The 18,371-nt window shown below is 37.2% G+C and overlaps 1 protein-coding gene across 15 annotated transcripts in view; it reads left to right on the forward strand.

The window, feature by feature from the left end:
• COL25A1 (collagen type XXV alpha 1 chain) overlaps positions 1 to 18,371 on the forward strand; it is a 469,374-nt gene that overhangs the window by 250,284 nt on the left and 200,719 nt on the right. For all 15 annotated transcript variants that reach the window (XM_043570811.1, XM_043570764.1, XM_043570744.1 and 12 more), the window contains exons 3-4: positions 69 to 113; positions 2,175 to 2,182. In XM_043570811.1, the coding sequence (XP_043426746.1) occupies positions 69 to 113; positions 2,175 to 2,182 (53 nt within the window). The remainder of the gene's footprint in view (positions 1 to 68; positions 114 to 2,174; positions 2,183 to 18,371) is intronic.

Genomic DNA, 18,371 nt, shown 5'->3' on the forward strand with positions numbered 1-18,371 from the left:
TACTAGCCATTTTGGAGTAAGAAAAAAAATATTAAACCACTTTCAAAAAATTCTTCTTTGTATTTCAGGCCCTCCGGGGAAACGAGGTAAGAGGGGCCGAAGAGGAGAATCTGGTAAGTCTCTCAGCTGCTCTTTGTCATTAATGTTTTGGTTAGATTCCTGCATCTGTTCCTCCTAATTAATGATTATGTAGTCTTGCTGGAGGTTGCCCACAAGCTTGTGCATGTGTCTAAATCTTCTCTACTAGACCTAGAATTTTTTTTTTTATCATCTCCTTATTTCCATCAAACCATAGATAGAAGTTTGGAAGATATTGTTAAGTTGTTAAATTTGATAACCACTGGCACCCAATTTGGGGTTATTTACTGTATCAGGTTAAGTTGGTCCTCTCTGTGTACAGTGGAGACTTTTTTAGCTGCACACAGTGTGGCAATATCACCCATGCTTCTGTCTCCATACATGTACATGCATGGAGAAAACATCTTTGTGAGAACACATCTTTGTGAAAACATCTGCTTTGGGACACTGGGGCACATGTCTTGGAAAGGTTTATTGTTATTTTATCCAACTGGTACAATTTTGTCATGCTTTTACTCTCATTCATTTCAAAATTTGGAATTTTTATTTCTCTCATATAACCCTAGGATTTTAGTGATGACAGCAGCTTTAGTAATCAATCCAGCATTTTCATTTTGTAGTTGAGGAAATGGAGGCCCCAGAACAGTCAGGTGATCCAGCCAAGGCCACGCAAATTTTTAAGAGCAGAACTTGAAATAGAACCAATTGTCCCGATGCCTATTTCAGTGAGTTTTTGCTCTTAGGCCAAATCCCTATATGTACCTTCCTCTTACCTTGCAAGGAAGAGTTGATGGCCTGATAAGACTTCGCATGGTCATTTTGGAGCCTTAGACTTTATAAAACAAGTCAAACAGTAAGTGCACACACTATTTGGATATTTGGTTTCAAAAAACATTTTTTATTTGAGTTTTTTCTTCACTTTGAAAGTAATTCAAGGTTTGATTCAAGTATGCTAAGAAATGCTCTTTTCCAGTAGAAACAGTAAAAATACTGATCTATGAAAAAAAAGGAACAGATTGATATGTAGTGTTTTTAGTTTTTTGTCTCATTTCCTCTTCTTTTTGGAAAAAAATATGTTGAAGTGAAAGAGATTTATGAAAAATTTACTAATTTAGGCAAGATACCTGCTTAATTCCCTTAAAAGTGTTCCTAAAAGTTATCTTTCAACCTCATTTAATCTAAGTAATTGGAAGCTTGTACAGGTATCCCTTTCACAAAATGCAGTTTTATATTTAAAGATGGATTATAAATGTATTTTAAGGAAAAAGAAATAATAAAACATTAGCAGAGTCAAATAGTTGGTGAATTGATCTTTGTCAAAAGAAATAAAAAGGATTGGGGGGAAAGTAAAAATTTTGTACTTATGTGAAGTTTTATAGAAATTTAAAAAGCCAATTCCTAACTTCTTGACTACTAAAAACTTGTGTTTGTGTTTTAATTGAGCATACAGTGTGCAAAATATTGAAATTTTCTTAGACTTTGCCTATGTTTTGATGAAAATACATAGTTTTAAAGAAACATATAAACATCAGGGTTTAGTCTTTTATATATTGACAATGCTACTGAATGAAAAACATTTTTAGAACAAATAATGGGTGCATTTCTCATTTAGCCATTTTACAAAACTCCAGAAAGTTATATATCAATTCTTTATAACTGGGCTATCATCAATGACCAAAGATCCTCCTGATTCACATTTTATCTAAATTTTTAGCTATATAAATAGGCCATCTTAAGATGAGCCTTTCAGTAATTCATAGAGAGGCCTCAGGGTATCTGAACATCCATTGAAATTTTATATAAAGTTTGTGTGCAGATAGATGTAAATACACTTTTATGATATGGATAAAATGGAAATGGATATGGATATGGATAAAATGTATGGATAAATACACGTTTATGATATGGATATCAAAGTTGTCCATGACCTAAAAAAAGATTAAGAACCATTGAACTCTAGATGACTTCTTTGTCCCTTGTATTTTGATGATGATTATGACAATGCTTTCATCTTTTATTTAATCTTCATATTTTGCATATTCACTAATTCATCTCTCCCTTTCTCTTATTCTCTCCACCCCACCCCTACCCCACAGGTCCTCCTGTAAGTATATTTGCTGCATTTGGGATCTTCTACGTTAATCAGGATCATGTATATTAAAACTATGTTAAGACATCAAAATATAATCTATATTTCAATTAGAAAAATGTTACTGACCTTTGAAGGATATCTAACATTGGGAAATTATTTTTTTAGTACACTATTTTGGATATGTTGAAGTGTAATATGTGTCAATTAAAAAAGACTTTATTTTTGATACGCTCACAAGCCAATTACTCTCTTGGGACTTTTGGACAAACTTATGAAGCTCCTGATATTAAATACTTTTCCTGGAATTCTGAGGTTTCTCTTGCAAGCAAATCCCCAAGCTATTTCGCACTTCTTTTTTCATCTGTTTAAACTTGTATCTGAAATATTTGCATTTGCCAGTCCACCAAATGTAGATGGCAACATGATCATGGAAATGATACCCCCCGGGGGCTTGGTCTGGTACTCCCTCCTTAGGCAACACTCCCTTTGAAGTCCCTTGGAGTTTGCCTGCATAAAGAACATGAGATGGAGCCCTTGGAGAGTTGCACTCTCTTTTTTCGTTCCTTGAGTAGGTCAGAGCTGCTGCATTCCAGCCTGCTTTGCACTCACAGGAACAGATTATCTTGTCAGCTTTGAGCTGGATGTGTTTTTGAGTAATAATATCCTGGATATCTGTTGTCTGACCCCAGTGTTTGCATTGTCCACTGTACATTTACGGTAGCCATGATCATTGGCCTTGAGATACTTTCTCATCCCAAATAGCCAGTTTGCTCCAGGGTTCAAAGACTCCACATTGGCAACTTATCTAACAGGCCAGCATGGTCCAGGGAGAGGGGCTTAGCATATACTCGTTTACTTTATTCAGAGGAAGCATTGGCTTCCAAATATCTTTTGCAGTCTTCCTGCCACGTTCAAGGGTGGAACATAAATCATGTTAGAAATGACTTTGCTTCTGTAACTGACTTTCAGCTCTTGCTTAATGCTAGGCAGATGGTATGCCCCAGGTCTAGGAACTTTATTCTTTCGCTTCATATTTAAGCCTCTGTCTTTAAAGCTAGAAGCAAACCACTACTACCCAGAGGAAACTCTGGAAATTACAGCCAGAATAGAGAGTTCAAGACTTTTTTTTGTGTGTGGGTGTGGATGTAAGTAAGTATTAGACATGCGAAGGTGTAGTTAAATCTTGCTTCTGCCAAATGGTGACATTTCGGGTTCTAGTATTTCTTCTTTGGTCCTTCACAAATTTAGGCAGCCATCTAGATCCTGCTTTCTTGAAACATCTATTAGTCCAGGATCTCCACTAAAGATTTAATTGTTCTTTCCTTTCTTAGTATATAAAAAGAAAATAGAACTAATGTGTTTAAGCCCCAAGTACAGGCATACCTGGAAAATATCATGGGCTTGGTTCCAGACCACTGCAATAAAGTGAATATCACAATAAAGTGAGCCAAGTGAATTTTTGGCTTCCTAGTGCATATAAAGGTTATGTTTACACTATACTGTAGTCTGTTAAGTGTGTAATAGCAGTATGTTAAAAAAATAAGGTACCTACCTGAATTAAAAATATTTTATTGCTAAAAATGCTAATCATCATCTGAAATTTCACTGAATCATAAACACTGATCACAGATCACCATAACAGTTATAATAATAATGAAAAAAAATTGAAATATTGTGAGACCTACCAAAGTGTGGCACAGAGAAACAAAGTGAGCAAATGCCATTGGAAAGTGGTGCCTGTACCTTGCTCAATGCAGGATTGCTGCAAACCTTCACTTTTTTTTAAATTTTTTTTTTTATTTTTAATGCATTTGTCTTTTATCTTATTTATTTACTTTTTAAATATGAGATTTATTATTAAATTGGTTTCCATACAATACCCAGTGCTCATCCCAACACCCTCCTCAATACCCATCACCCATCCTCCCCTCCCTCCCACCCCCATCAACCCTCAGTTTGTTCTCAGTTTTTAAGAGTCTCTTATCAAACCTTCACTTTGTATTTAAAAAAAAAAAAGATACCCGTGAAGCCCAAAAAAGTGAAATGTAATAATAATGAGGTATGTCTACATGTGGCAGGCAATATTCTAGGAACTTTACACACATACTTCCGTTTTGCCTCACAAAATTCCTGGTGTTACCCTTCCCATTGTTCAGTGAAGAAGACTCATAGAGGTTAATTATCAATAGTTTTACCTCTAGAGAGGGTTTACAAAGTTGGAATTCAGTTAGATATGTCTGGTTCAAACCCTTTCCACTTACCACATTATCCCTATTCCTTATGAGTTTTGAGTGTGTTGCAACATGGATCATTGTGTAACAGTGGTAGGCCATGGGTCAAATCCTGTTTCTTTATGTAAATAACTGTGTGTAATAAAAACATGTCCAAAAAATGTAAAGTGGTTAATCCATAAAATAAGCATTCATACTGTCCCATCTCGATTGCATTTTAAAGAAGTTGTAATGTGTTTAGCAAACCGCATCAAATCTAAGAAATAAGGTATAATCATGAGTTTTTATACTGACCAAAAGATAAGTCACTCACATTTGGTAAGATGAAAAACCATCAATTGTGAAAAGGAGAAAAAAAATACATGTTGATTGTGCTATCTTTACTAATACAATGGAGTCTTATAGTACTTGGAACCCCATATCATGGGAATCCTTATGGGTGAAATATCTTATAATGGAATCCTGTTGAGGCTCTAATTTCTAATAAACCTTCATATATGATTTTCAAGAAGTATTTGCCTTATATCAAATTTTACTTCAGAGGAGATCACTCTATAAAATATTTCCATTATATATCTTGCATTTGAATAAAAATCAGTAAGCAGTGGCATTATTATGATTAAATAGGTTTACCAATAATATATTGAGATATAATATCCAATTATTAACAATTATAACTTAAAGTGACCATAGTCTTCCTAGTTTTAGCATCATTTAATTTTATGTGTATTTTCCCCTTCCATTTCTTTTCCATGAACTGAAATCTGAAAGTTTCTGTAATTTTATTTTTAGAGAAATTTTATTTCCCTTTTTTGTGTTTTTAAAAAGTATATTTAGCTACCTGCACAAATAAGAAATTACAGGAAATATCAATGCTTACGCTGCCATTGTAATGGCAGTTGCCCTTGCCCCCATCCTGTAAATACAACGTAAGGCACAAAGGTAGTCTGAAAAATTCCATAGTCTTCCTTCTGGTGAGCAATTTGTGACACTGAACCTGTGTTAGAATACTTAGCACAAGGAAATTCCTCAAGCTTCCTTCTTGCCACAAGCTTCTGTGCTGCCATGGCTTCCCATGTACAGAAAGATTATGAAGTGTAACCTGGTGTTGGGGTTTGTATTTTCTTGTCATTCGCTTGTGATATGTGCTCAGTTGTGCAAAAAACAGCATGGGGACACTTATGAAACAAACAAATGAAAGATTGATTGACAGTAACAGATCTCTTTTGTCACTAAGAGTCACCGTTTCATTGCCCTCCTGAAGTAATCACTCTGAAGTAAAACTAAAAAAACAAAAAAGTATAATGATAAAATTTAATTTTACAACCTTACATTTACATCTTCATTTGATATATTGGATATATCACACTACATTAGTGTGTGGCTGAAGTGTTTTTTCTTCTGTCAGTTTCTATATCTTGCATATTGAGGTCATTTATAATTTAAAACTTGAAATACAACTTGAATTAGATCCCACGTATCAATTCACTCTTTAGGAAGGTGTTCAGCTTATTACTCAGTTATCTATTTTGACAAAAAGATATTGCTACCATAGGGGTCTCCATTATAAAAGGCTGCAATGCAGCAATTTTATAATAGTATGTGTAATTTACTTTTACATGAATAACAGGTACTTCTTTCTATTTTCTTTTTCATAACGGTAACATGTAATAAAACATTGCTTTAAAGGAATCCATGAAAGTGCCTTGAATGCCCAGCTTGGATATCACAAATGTGTTTCTAGAATGATTTGCCTGACTGTTGTGTTACCTGATTCCATATGCCATGAAATTGTACCGCCTTCTTAGAAATGCAATCATGTTTCAATAAGAAGCAAAGAGTCAGATAAAAATTTACAAAGTGATTTCAGAGTTTTTAAATGTAGCAAATTTTGCACTACTTTTGACCTTTCTTAGAATCAGTGGGGGATGTGGTTTCTCTGTCCTTTTGTCCCCAGAGGAGACGCTATTCTGATATTCAAACAAGCCCTATAACTGTAGCCAGAAAAGAGTCCAGAGACCTGTTTTAACTGGCTTTGTATTTGTATCAGTCTATCAAGCCATATAATTGTGCTTGACTGACAGAGATATGATGTTATTGTTGGTAGCATAGAACCCTCTGAGGTGCGAAATACGACGCTCTTGTGTAGCCCGTTCTGTCCCATCTACCTTCAGCAATTGTCAACTCAATTTGAAGCCCAGAATCTTGTTGACAGATGAATGAAGCAGACTTAGCCAAGTTAAGCTTACAATGCTATTTCTGCCAATATGGTAGATGAATTAAGAAAAAGAAATCTCTGAGGAAATTTTAGATGAAAAACTCTGATATCTTTACTTCATACTGAAAAAACGACATGACTTTTAAGTCAATAGTAAATCTTTTCCAGATTCACTAATAATTACAATTTATGGTAACTTCCTACCTATGTGTTACTTTATAGACCAATTCTCATACCAGCCTTGGGAACTAGAGATTTATTATACCCATTTTATAGACTAAGAAGCTGAGCGTTGGGCAAGTCAAGTTATTTTGCCCTAGTGCTCACATTTAGCAGGAGGCAGAAACAAAATTTGAACCCATGTCTATCTCTAGCTCTCTGCAAAGCCCCTTTCTACCCCATATTTCTGTAAGATGTTTTTCAGGCAAGTAAGATTTAAGATTTACCACTTTCTTTGCAAATGCCTTCAGTGTTGTGCCCTTCCCTCTATCATCTATGGTTCATATTAAGCTTTTCTTAGTTATCTGTAGATCTCCTCCATGTGCTGTTTCTTTTTTTAAATTTTTTAAAAATGTTTTTATTTATTTTTGAGACAGAGAGAGACAGAGCATGAACAGGGGAGGGGCAGAGAGAGAGGGAGACACAGAATCTGAAGCAGGCTCCAGGCTCTGAGTTGTCAGCACAGAACCTGACGCAGGGCTCAAAGTCACAGACTGTGATATCATGACCTGAGCTGAAGTTGGGCACTTAACCGACTGAGCCACCCAAGCACCCTAACTCCATGTGCTCTTTCATATTGCTGGATACTCAAAACAAGCTTATAAATCATCTAATTCAAAAAAACTAAGAATAAAATAGTCTTGGGGTATTTCAGCAAATGTTTCTTTAATTTCTTCTTTGTTCCTGCTTAATTATTAAAATATTTTTGTTTCTATCTGGGCTCAAAGAATATGCTTTTGTATGTGTGGTGACTTATTTTTTCCATAATAATAAGGTATTCTTGTTGAGAGAGCAAACGATGCATCTTATAGGAAGCAGAATCACTGCAGTGATTCTGGGATGACTATATAAATTCAGATGTAGTCACCATAAGAGACCAGAGAAACAAACAAAACAAGCCTGGAGCATCAATTTGTGTCTAAAGGCTGTTTGGGGACATAGCTATAATAGAATGACCATAGGCTGTCACAGATGGGTAGTTCATTTTGAGACACTGCACACAAGTTGTGTCTTGGAATAAAAGGTAGAAAAAGAAAATATAACTATAATTCTTACATGGAATAGATTCCCCAGTGTCTTTTTATGTCTTCTGTTTTGAGTGGTTCAAGCTGCCATGTTTGAAGAGGGAACTGTACTCAGTGGTAATTTGCTTCAATTCTTCCTCTGATGTTGTTTATGTAGATTTAGTGCCAGATTAAGCAGAACCTTAGAACTCTTGAAAAGGGAAAAATAATGGGTAAAGACCCACTAATTGAGGTAAATAAGGTTGTTTAAAAGGAAGGAGGGCAGGAGGAAATAGACATACAAAAATGTTGGCAATAGTTTTTGCAACATTATTTTTTCTTGTGGTCTATTTCTAGATGCCATCTGTTTTAGAAAACTATAGCTATTGTAACAGACAAACCCTGAGATGCTAGTAGCTACCACAATACACATTTATTTCTTACACAGGATGAGGGGCAATCTTGCAGAGATCCAGTGATGGAGACTGCTGTCTTTCATATGAGTGTTCTAAAGTTACCCTGGGCATAGATACGCAGCCATGAGATAAGGAAAAAGAAAGAGTGAAAGGTTAGATAGAAAGATTTTCTTCTGCCACCACCTGAGATACAGGTTTTTATGGTTTATATTGCTTTTGACCACATTCCTTGGGCAAGCGTCAACGTCTATCTTCACACATAACTGTGAGGGAGATCAAGAAATGTAGCTGTGGGCTCAGAAGAAAAGGTAAACAAATTTGGTGAACAGCTAATCTCTGCTGCCCTGTCTGGAAACAATTCCTTAAGAAATAGAAAGGAAAAGAAAGAATGAAAACAAAAAAAAAAAAAAAGAGAGAGAGAGAGAGAAATAGAAATAGCTAGAAATCCCCAGAGAGATGTACCTGGGTATGTCACTTGGGTAATAATGTGAATTCTGTCTTATTGTAACATTTTAGAAGAGAAAAAGATTCATCAAAACTATTATCACTAGAATCCTTGAACAGAAAAAAAAAAGTAAAAAGGAAGAGTTTGGGTTTTGTTTTGTTTTGTTCTGTTTTTTAGGTTGGGGTTTGCTTTATAAGAAGAGTAGGATATTAATGCCAGGCCACAAGCTCCAGGACCCCCAGGTTGCTTTGTAACATCATTGATAAGGAGGGCTTTTTAACTTTAAGCACTTATAAGATCTTTCAGCCACATCAGACCCTGTTACAGCTTTCTCTTCTCTGTCCTGTCTCTCATGCCACTGAGTTACTTCATAACCTTGTGTCTACATAGTATTGGGTTTACAGTGACCTCCTCAACTAGAAACAATTTTGGTTATCTATTTTGTTTCATATTCCCAATTGTTTCAGGTGAAAGCTTAATGTTTAGTAATAGTATTGTGAAAAAAAAATGACTAACAGTTTTAAAGCAACTCTTACAAGGTTTGAAAAGTAAGCACATGTCACTCTTTGGTGAGAAATAGATATTAAAACCAAAGAGAGGTTAGACACCGATCCTCTCTCTTTCAAAGATACTTGGTAGATGAAATAAGAAAGAGCTAGAAGAGTGTTTCTCTTTAGATTAAAAAAATAAAAAAAAAAACAACCAACAGGTAGCACAGGCAGTCAGAATTATTAAAAAGAACCTCGTGGTTTTAAAGATTTTGCCATTGGTTGGTGAACAGACACCTGCAAACCTTTCTAATAGCCAGTCTACAAACAAATGGGGTGTCACATCACTCTTTCCTGTTTAGCTTTCTTGTGACCAAATACTTAGTCATGTTGCCAAGTTCCTAGGACTGTCTGCCTGTGCACCTGCATATATCTTCTGGGACAAATGGGGAAGTAATTATATGACCTCCCCAATTACGGATTTGTGGGCCCTGGTCAAGAAAGCCACTCTAAAATAAAGTGCTATTAGAAAGAAGTTTGGAGGGGCGCCTGGGTGGCGCAGTCGGTTAAGCGTCCGACTTCAGCCAGGTCACGATCTCCCGGTCCGTGAGTTCCAGCCCCGCGTCAGGCTCTGGGCTGATGGCTCGGAGCCTGGAGCCTGTTTCCGATTCTGTGTCTCCCTCTCTCTCTGCCCCTCCCCCATTCATGCTCTGTCTCTCTCTGTCCCAAAAAAAAAAAAAAAAAAAAAGAAGTTTGGAGTCATTTTGAGTGTTAGTGTTTTGAACGAAGTCAAATGAGTAATTGAAGGGATACATTGTCATTTCATCATGACTGTGTGAGCATTCAGTAATCTTTGTGGGGCATGTGATTGCAGAGAAGGCCTCGGTGTCCCCATTCTTCCAAACTAGCTACTTAAATGCTATGATTTCCTCTTATAAAACGGTGGCTCCTCTTTCATTTCCAGTTATGTGGACACCATGAAATTGGCTTACATTTGGCCTAAGTTGATCAAGTGACCTGTCTGATCTGAATTGGGTCCTAGACTATAATACAGAAAGAATTCCCTCTTCTAGGAACTTAGAGTCTAGTAGAAACAAAGCAAAACAAAAACATAGCAATATTATGTGAGAAGAAGTACACTTGGGTTATGTCCAGGTACAGTGGAAGAATAACAGGGCAGATAAATAACCTAGGTTTGGGTTGGGACGGGATCAGGGACACCTCTGGATCTATGGTAAGTCAAGGAGTTGTTGACATGAAAAATTTAAGTAATGCAATGTTTTCAGGGAGGCTAGCATTTTCAAAAGCTTTGAGACACAAGACAGAATGGCATTTGGGGAAGCTGCATATTAAATAGGTTGAAATGTAAAGTTCAGGGAGGAGATTAGGCAGTAAATCAAGAGAGCAGAGATTGGAATGGATGAAGCTGTGAAGGACCGTGCATGCTATGCTAAGTCATTACCCTGAGAGTATACAGAGTCTAAAGGATTTAAGAAGTGGGGAGGCATGGTCAGACAAACATTTTAGAAGATCACTCTTCCTAAAGGACAAGAGGAGGACAAAAGGGAAGCAAGAGATGACTAAATCACTGTTGCAGATATTTAGCTGAGAATACAGTAGCCTGGAGAGAAGTAGAAAATGGGATAGATTCAGGTGCTCTTACTGAGGTAGAAATGGAAGAAATTTGTGACTAGATGTAGGGATGAGGAGGAGGGAGAAGTGGGGGTGATTTTTCAGGCCTTCTCTGGGGAATAATAGTTCAGGCCACTGGAACAAGGAATAGGAAAGGCAGGGGAGGTTTGGTCTGATGAGGAGTTACAGATGCATATGGGACATCCAGATGGAAACATCCAGTAGCCAGTTGTCTATGTTGGTATTCCACTCGGGAGAGGTTTGAGCTGGAGTGAGAGCTCTAGGAATAATGAAAGTATAGCTGGTTGTTGAAGTGATTGAAGTTATCAGGCCACTCAGCTTATGAAGATGACACTCTCTCCCACTCTACTTTAGAGTTTGTCATGTAAGAAATAGGTGGGGAAATTGGAGCTTTTAAAGAAGCCTGAGATGGAGTGCTTAGAGAGGTGGAAGGAGAATCATGACTTACTACAGTCAAGGGAGACACAAAGGAAGAAGTCTTAAAATGAAGAAAGTGGTGAACAGTGCTAGATACTGCAAACTGGAAAATAGGATGAAGACTGAAAAGTGTCCACTGTGTTTACCAATACAGAAGGCCTTGGTGCTGCTTTTCAGAGCATCTCCATGCATCACTTTTTTCCCTGACCGTGGTGTCTATACCTATCAGTCATTTTACCCAGAGGAGGTAAAATGGATGTAATACAAATCAACCACAAGTGGAAAACTCATGCATACTCAGGACAGCACATTTTATTAAAATGTCTCTTTTGATTATTCCCACTATGGGAAATTAGGATAATGTTTAGATGGAAGATACACAGTGCCAAGTTGTAACTCACAGCTTGTGAGTACAAAGGAAGGTCTCTCATTTAGTTTTTCCCTCCATCTCTCCCTCCCTTCTTTTGTTCTGTATATTATTTTAAAAATATAGCCTCTGTCTCAGACAGCTTTTAATCTGATTCAAGAAAATAGTCTTCACCTATGTTTACTATTTATCAACCACACAAGTCATGTTATACTTAAATGCCAAATGAATGAGCCAGATAGTCAGAGCACTAGTTCAGAATGAGGAAGCCCCATTAAGCATATGAATGGCTAGAAAACTTGGAACTTGAGCTGAGACTTGAAAGATGGAAGATAATTGGATCGGTGAAGAGGGAGAGAGTGGCCTGAGAGGTGGTAATGAGCCATTGGAGAGGTCAAGGTATCTGGAGTAGGTGGCTCCTGATAGAAGTAATAGAGGTTATTCTGGGAGGATTGGTCAGGATTACACATGGAGAGCCTTGAATGCCAGACTTAGCAGTATGAACTTTAAATTTTAATAGAAAAAGCTATGGGCGGGGTGCCTGGGTGGCTCAGTCGGTTAAGCGTCTGGCTCTTGATTTCGGTTCAGAGCATGATCTCATGGTTGTGAGAATGAGCCCCAAGTCAGGCTCCATGCTGGGTATGGAGCCTTAAGATTCTCTCTCTCCCCCTCTCCCTCTGTCCCTCCTCTACTAGCTCACTCTTCCCCATACCCCCACACCCCCCCAAGAAAGAAAGAAAGAAAGAAAGAAAGAAAGAAAGAAAGAAAGAAAGAAAGAAAAGAAAAGAAAGAAAGAGAGAAAGGGAGGAAGGAAGGAATGAAAGAAGGAAGGAAGGAAAGAAGGAAGGAAGGAAGGAAGGAAGGAAGGGAGAAAGAAAAAGCTATGCGAAGTTGGTAAGCAATAAATTTAGAGTGATTGGTTTCAGAGTAACTTGCAGGGTAGCTCCTGGAGGAAACATGAAGAAAATCTAGGCTAGTCTAAAAGCATACATAGGATGGGCTTCATCTGAGAAAAGTTACCAAGGAAGAGTAATAGGATTTATAGAATGAATATGAAGAGTGAACCGGAGAAGAGTGAAGGATGATTCTACAGTGGAGATAGAATAGGACACTGCAGGAACAGCTGTTCCAAAAAAGGAGCCTTTTATAAAAGGGGGAAAAGATGTCAATGTTGAGTATTTTGAGTCTGAGTTATTGGTAAGGTATCTAAATGGAGATAGTTATGATCTTAGAAAACTCTTCTCATTGTGACCAAAAATGATCATTCACTTGGGGCTATATCCTCTCTGCCTTGCGTTGCTGGCATGGATGGAGTGCAGGTGCTTCTGCAAAACGGCAAACAAGACAAAGGCTGAAAGGAATCCATTGGGTTCTCCAATCAAAATGGCTTTAGTGATTGTATCAGTCAGGGTTCCGCTGAGAAACAGAACCAATAGAATGTCTATCAGAGAGAGGTTTATTTTAAGGAGTTGGCCACACAATTGTGGGAGCTGGTAAGTATTAAACCTGTAAGGCAGGGCAGCAGACTGGAATCTGAGACAGGGTTTCTATGTTACAGTCTTGAGGCAAAATTACTTCTCTTTTGGAAATCCCAGGTTTTTTTAAATTTTATTATTTATATTTGAGAAAGAGCATTTGCAGGGGAGGGGCAGAAAGAGAGGGAGAATCTCAAGCAGGCTCCACACTGTTAGCACAGAGCCCAATGTGGGGCTCAAGCTCATGAAACTGTGAGATCATGACATGAGCCGAAATCAAATTTGGACACTTAATGACTGAGCCACCCAGGTGCCCCAGGAAACTCCAGTTTTGCTCTTAAGGCCCTCAGCCGATTGGACAAAGCCCACCCAAATCATCAAGGGCAACCTGCTTTACTTAAAGTCAATTGATTATAAGTGTAAATGTCAATATATCTATAAAATAACTTCCTAGCAACATCTAGACTAGTGTTTGACCAAACAACCAGGCACCATAGCCTAGTTACACTGACACAAAATTAATCATCATAGTGATGTTTTCAAATAAGCACTTCTTAAAGCCATACTTCTTCAGATCCCTGATGAATATGGACAAGAATAGACACTTTTCCTTTATTTCTGTTTTCTTCCTTCTCTGTAAATCTTTCTTCCTTCCTTTTTTTTGTCCCTTCACTTGATTCAGCTTTCATATTCCATTTATATAGCCTTATAACTTTGCCTATGATGTGTAAATATACATATTGTACATCCTTCACTTGCAAGCATTCTTGGCTGATTATTATGCAATACATTCAGTTGGAAGTTGGTGATCAAAAGCCCTTTTGTATGGATCATTTGATGCCACAACGCTGTGAAGTAGGCGGGACTGCTAGTATTACTGTGTTTTCCTCATCAGCTCTAAGAGGGGCTCAGGGAAAGGGAGTGACACACTTGTGACACATGGTTCATAAGTGGCATGTGGGCAGCACTAAGCTTTGGTATGTTTGCATTTGATCTTCCTGTAGCAAATAAACACAGATCCACAAACTTTTTAGAGAAAGACAGCAAGACAATATCTCTGACCTGACACATTGGAGAATGAAAGATTCCTGGAAAACTGGCATTTGGGACCTATGTAAAAGAAAGAGAGTTTGGTAAGAGCATTTCTGCTGCCCAGAGCCTATCCAGATTGAGGGAAAGGACAAAAATGGAGCAGCAGGGGCTGGCCGGGGACTGAGGTGAATCAGAAGGCCTGAGGGCTGCCTCCTGGGCTACAGATCAAACCAGAGAGGCAAAGGGCTTACCTTTCCTAATCACCGCCCCACTGTGCTCTCTTAGCTTTTGACCCGTCACATCTTCCAGTGTCCTGTGGAAGATCAGAGACAGGAACACTAGGGCATCTATACAAAGTGGCTGAATCACCACTTCCTTTTCTTAATAAACAAATGAAATCCATATTTGTGTAACTAACCCACAGAAAAAGAAGGAGAATGTTTGGCAGGCACAGTAGAAACCCAATCTGGAAACTACAAATTTAAAAAACAATTATTTTAAATTTCATATCACAAACTTCCTTTTGGAGGCTTCCGTTAACTACATCTATGTTAGGATATTCTTCTGGGAGTAGAAATATAAGCACTCCAGAGCTTTGTGCTGCCCAGAGCTTTGGATTTTATAGGACACATGAAAGCATACTTTAGTCCTGTACTGCAGACACGGTCTTTTGTTCTGATATATAATTTCATTCAACAGTAGTAGACACATGTACTTTGTCTCTTGATTTGCAGTTTTGGGAACAATTTCAACTTGCTCCCTTCCAGAGCACATTATTAACAACCAATTGGCATACAGTTTCAGGCTTTTTCACAGGTGAGAGTGAAAATGGAAAGAGTGGATTACAGAGTTCTCTGCAGGCACCCTGAATAATTTATCGCCCTTCCGTTGTAATGGCTTAGTGTATATATCTTTCACCATATGTAGCCTTCCATTTAGATGTCCAATCAATGGTAAAGAATAAGAACGGGTTTTTAAAAACCATCCCTTGGAGTGGAACTAATCAGCTTGTGGTTTCCTTTCAGGTAGTCTGACCATTCTCCAATATGCCCTGTATATCCTCAGATAGGAAATGACCTAAACTTCTACTTCCAGTTGTGTGGATTATTTATCCTGAAACCCCCCCCTCCATTTCCACCCAACCCTCTACTTTGCATATTAAAGTTAAGCCCCTAACCATTGAATTCTCCTGTCTGACTGCAAAGTGGATCTGGCATGGCCATTACATACAAACCCTTACTTTGTACATTATATGGCATGAGTTGAAAAGAAACTATTTTTGAATTCTTATATTGTTTACCAGTTTGAAAGTTGTGTGAAAGATGAGGATTTATTCCTTTGCCCCACCAGATCCCCTGGGTTTTATTTGTTTATAATGTTATTTTCCCATAGGCATTAACTCTCCTGTTTAGAGAGAGGAAAAAAATCCTTATTTTATCTTTAGTTTCATGATGTTAATAGCCTTTAGGAAGAGAGACTTTGCAAAACGTAAACTGATAGCAATTTCAGATCACTGGAACATTTTGAATGAAATGAGAGATTGCTTGACCTTGTATCAGATATCATAATTTGGAAGAATCTCACTACAGAAATTGTACATTCTCTGTAATGTGAAGTTTCTGATGTGCATTTATTTAATCAAAACCACAAGGGAAATGAATTTGGATTGAGAAAGTTCCTCCTGTTTGTCATTGTGAGGGGAAGCTTTTGTTTTGTCATTAAGGAGTAGGCGATTTCTTTCATTTCTAGAACTTCCAATACTTTCTGGAAACTCTAGTAACTAAACCACCTTGATCATCATTTAGACTTGTGTTCAGTTAAAAATAGATTAAATAAGAAAGCTTTCATTCATTGTAAATTATTACTGGAAATTGACCTGTCTTATCTTTCTGTGGAAGCAGGAACTTGGTCTATTACCCTAAGGACAGTGACTGCCAAGATGTAACCTACTTTTAATACTTTAAGTGATTTATAATACCCTTATTATATTGTCAGTAAATTAGACTCCATGAACAACATAAGGATTCCTTTTAGGAAGAGTTATGATGATAGTCGAAGTGGTCAGTTCATATTAGAATGTTTCTTTTGGGGGACTGGAGGTCAGCATCATTTTAAGTGTGAAATGTTTCCTTGCTACATCTCGCTTTTGCTTGTAAGCTACAGCAGGTGGCTTACTGCTAAAATCAACATGATAAATGTCTTAGAAATGACATCTCTTTTGTTACATATTTGTTCTCACCTTGTCTCATTCTGTGCTGGCTAGCCTTTTAAATGCCTTAGGATACCAAGGATGGTATCTAAATAGATTCCTAAGTTATAAGTATTCAAACTTCTTACTTTTAATTTTTTAATGTGTGTTTAGTTTTGAGAGAGAGAGAAAAAAAAAAGAGGTGGGTGGGGGAGGAAGAGGCAGAGAGAGAGGGAGACACAGAATCTGAAGCAGGCTCCGGGCTCTGAGCTGTCAGCACAGAGCCTGATGTGGGGCTAGAACCCATGAACCATGAGATCATGACCTGAGCTGAAGTTGGACGCTTAACCAACTGAGCCACCCAAGTCCCCAAACTTCTTACTTTTAAACTATAACCAAAATTAGCTAAATGTTGTTAAGCATTTTCCATTAAAGCCATCATATGAATCCCAGAAATATGAATATGTGTACTTATATAAAACTGGCTCCTTGTCTAACATCCAAATATATATGTAATGGAACACTAAATCCCCATAGTAGAGTATTAAGTTCTAATATTTGATATTTATGGGCTTTTAATTTCTTTCTAACAAATTTAAAAATGATGCATCTGTAGCAATTGACCAAGGTATGGATTCTTCAGTCAGAATGCCTTGTAGTTCAGACTTTTCTGCTAAGTAGAAAAAAAAAATTTAGAAGAAGGATCTTTTCCTGAGATTTTTATCTTCAAACCCTGGAAAGTTTCAGAGTGCATAAAATACAAAAAAATAGAATTTTATTATTTAAAAAAAAATTTTTTTTTTCAACGTTTATTTATTTTTGGGACAGAGAGAGACAGAGCATGAATGGGGGAGGGGCAGAGAGAGAGGGAGACACAGAATCGGAAACAGGCTCCAGGCTCTGAGCCATCAGCCCAGAGCCCGACGCGGGGCTCGAACTCACAGACCGCGAGATCGTGACCTGGCTGAAGTCGGACGCTTAACCGACTGCGCCACCCAGGCGCCCCAAAAAAATAGAATTTTAACTGATGAGAACCTCAAGATTAAATCCAGGTTTTCTTTTCATTCTTTAAATCAGAGAACTAAAAGTGGAGCCCAAGCAGGTATTTGAAGGAAGACATTGTCTCACTGACACAGAACTATCCTGCAGTGATGAAAATGGATGAATGAATAAGGGTATATAGTATATTCTCTCTAAATAATTCATTTTAAGGGAATATCTTCTAAAACGCACCATATTTTAATAAGTTCAATTCATCAAAGTCCTCATATAACATCTATTACAAAGATTTATCTCTTGCTGAATGCTAGCCAAATAATTTTCCAGAAATGACATTTTTCACAGTTTATTGTGTTCCCATTATCATGGCACAAGCTACATCAAGTGTATTTCTTGTGCAGCGCTTAACATGACTTAGCGCTGTTTCTGCACGTGGATGTTTCAGTTTCTGAAGAGAAAGATTTTTAGGTAATAATGTCTTTCAGGTTTTAATCAGCCATAAAGTCGTATAATTTTTTTTAAATGCCTGCATGGTTAAGAAATAGAATAACACCATGAAGGAAATTTATTTCCTACTTTTAATTAGTATTACTCTTTAATTACTTGGGTTAAACCTATGTTTTACCCTGATTTAAATGAAAATAGGTTAAGAGAAAGTTTGAGAATTTATTTATTATCGAATGGAGTTAAAATATTTGAACGACTTGGCATTACTTACAAACTTTGATTGCTTTTATGGATTTAAATCTTTTTGAGACATGGTGAGTATTGGTGTAAGTTAAAGAATGGAAATCTATTATGGAATGTCATTAAGATTGAATGATACATATTTTTGATGTAAAAGATATTGTTGCAAAACAAATTCATTTGTTTTCTACAGAGATTAGAAGAAAACATGATTCTGCATTACTATTGAATGGGTTTACTATTTCTCACCATTCTTTTTCCCTCCTATGGTCTCTTCATGAAAGGGAGATGTTGAAAGAAGAATTTAGAGATCTGGGAAATTTCTACACCAGGAAATAGGCAGGCTAAACTCTATTCTGTAG

The sequence above is a fragment of the Prionailurus bengalensis genome, chromosome B1 (genome assembly GCF_016509475.1).
Source record: "Prionailurus bengalensis isolate Pbe53 chromosome B1, Fcat_Pben_1.1_paternal_pri, whole genome shotgun sequence".
NCBI lineage: Eukaryota > Metazoa > Chordata > Mammalia > Carnivora > Felidae > Prionailurus > Prionailurus bengalensis.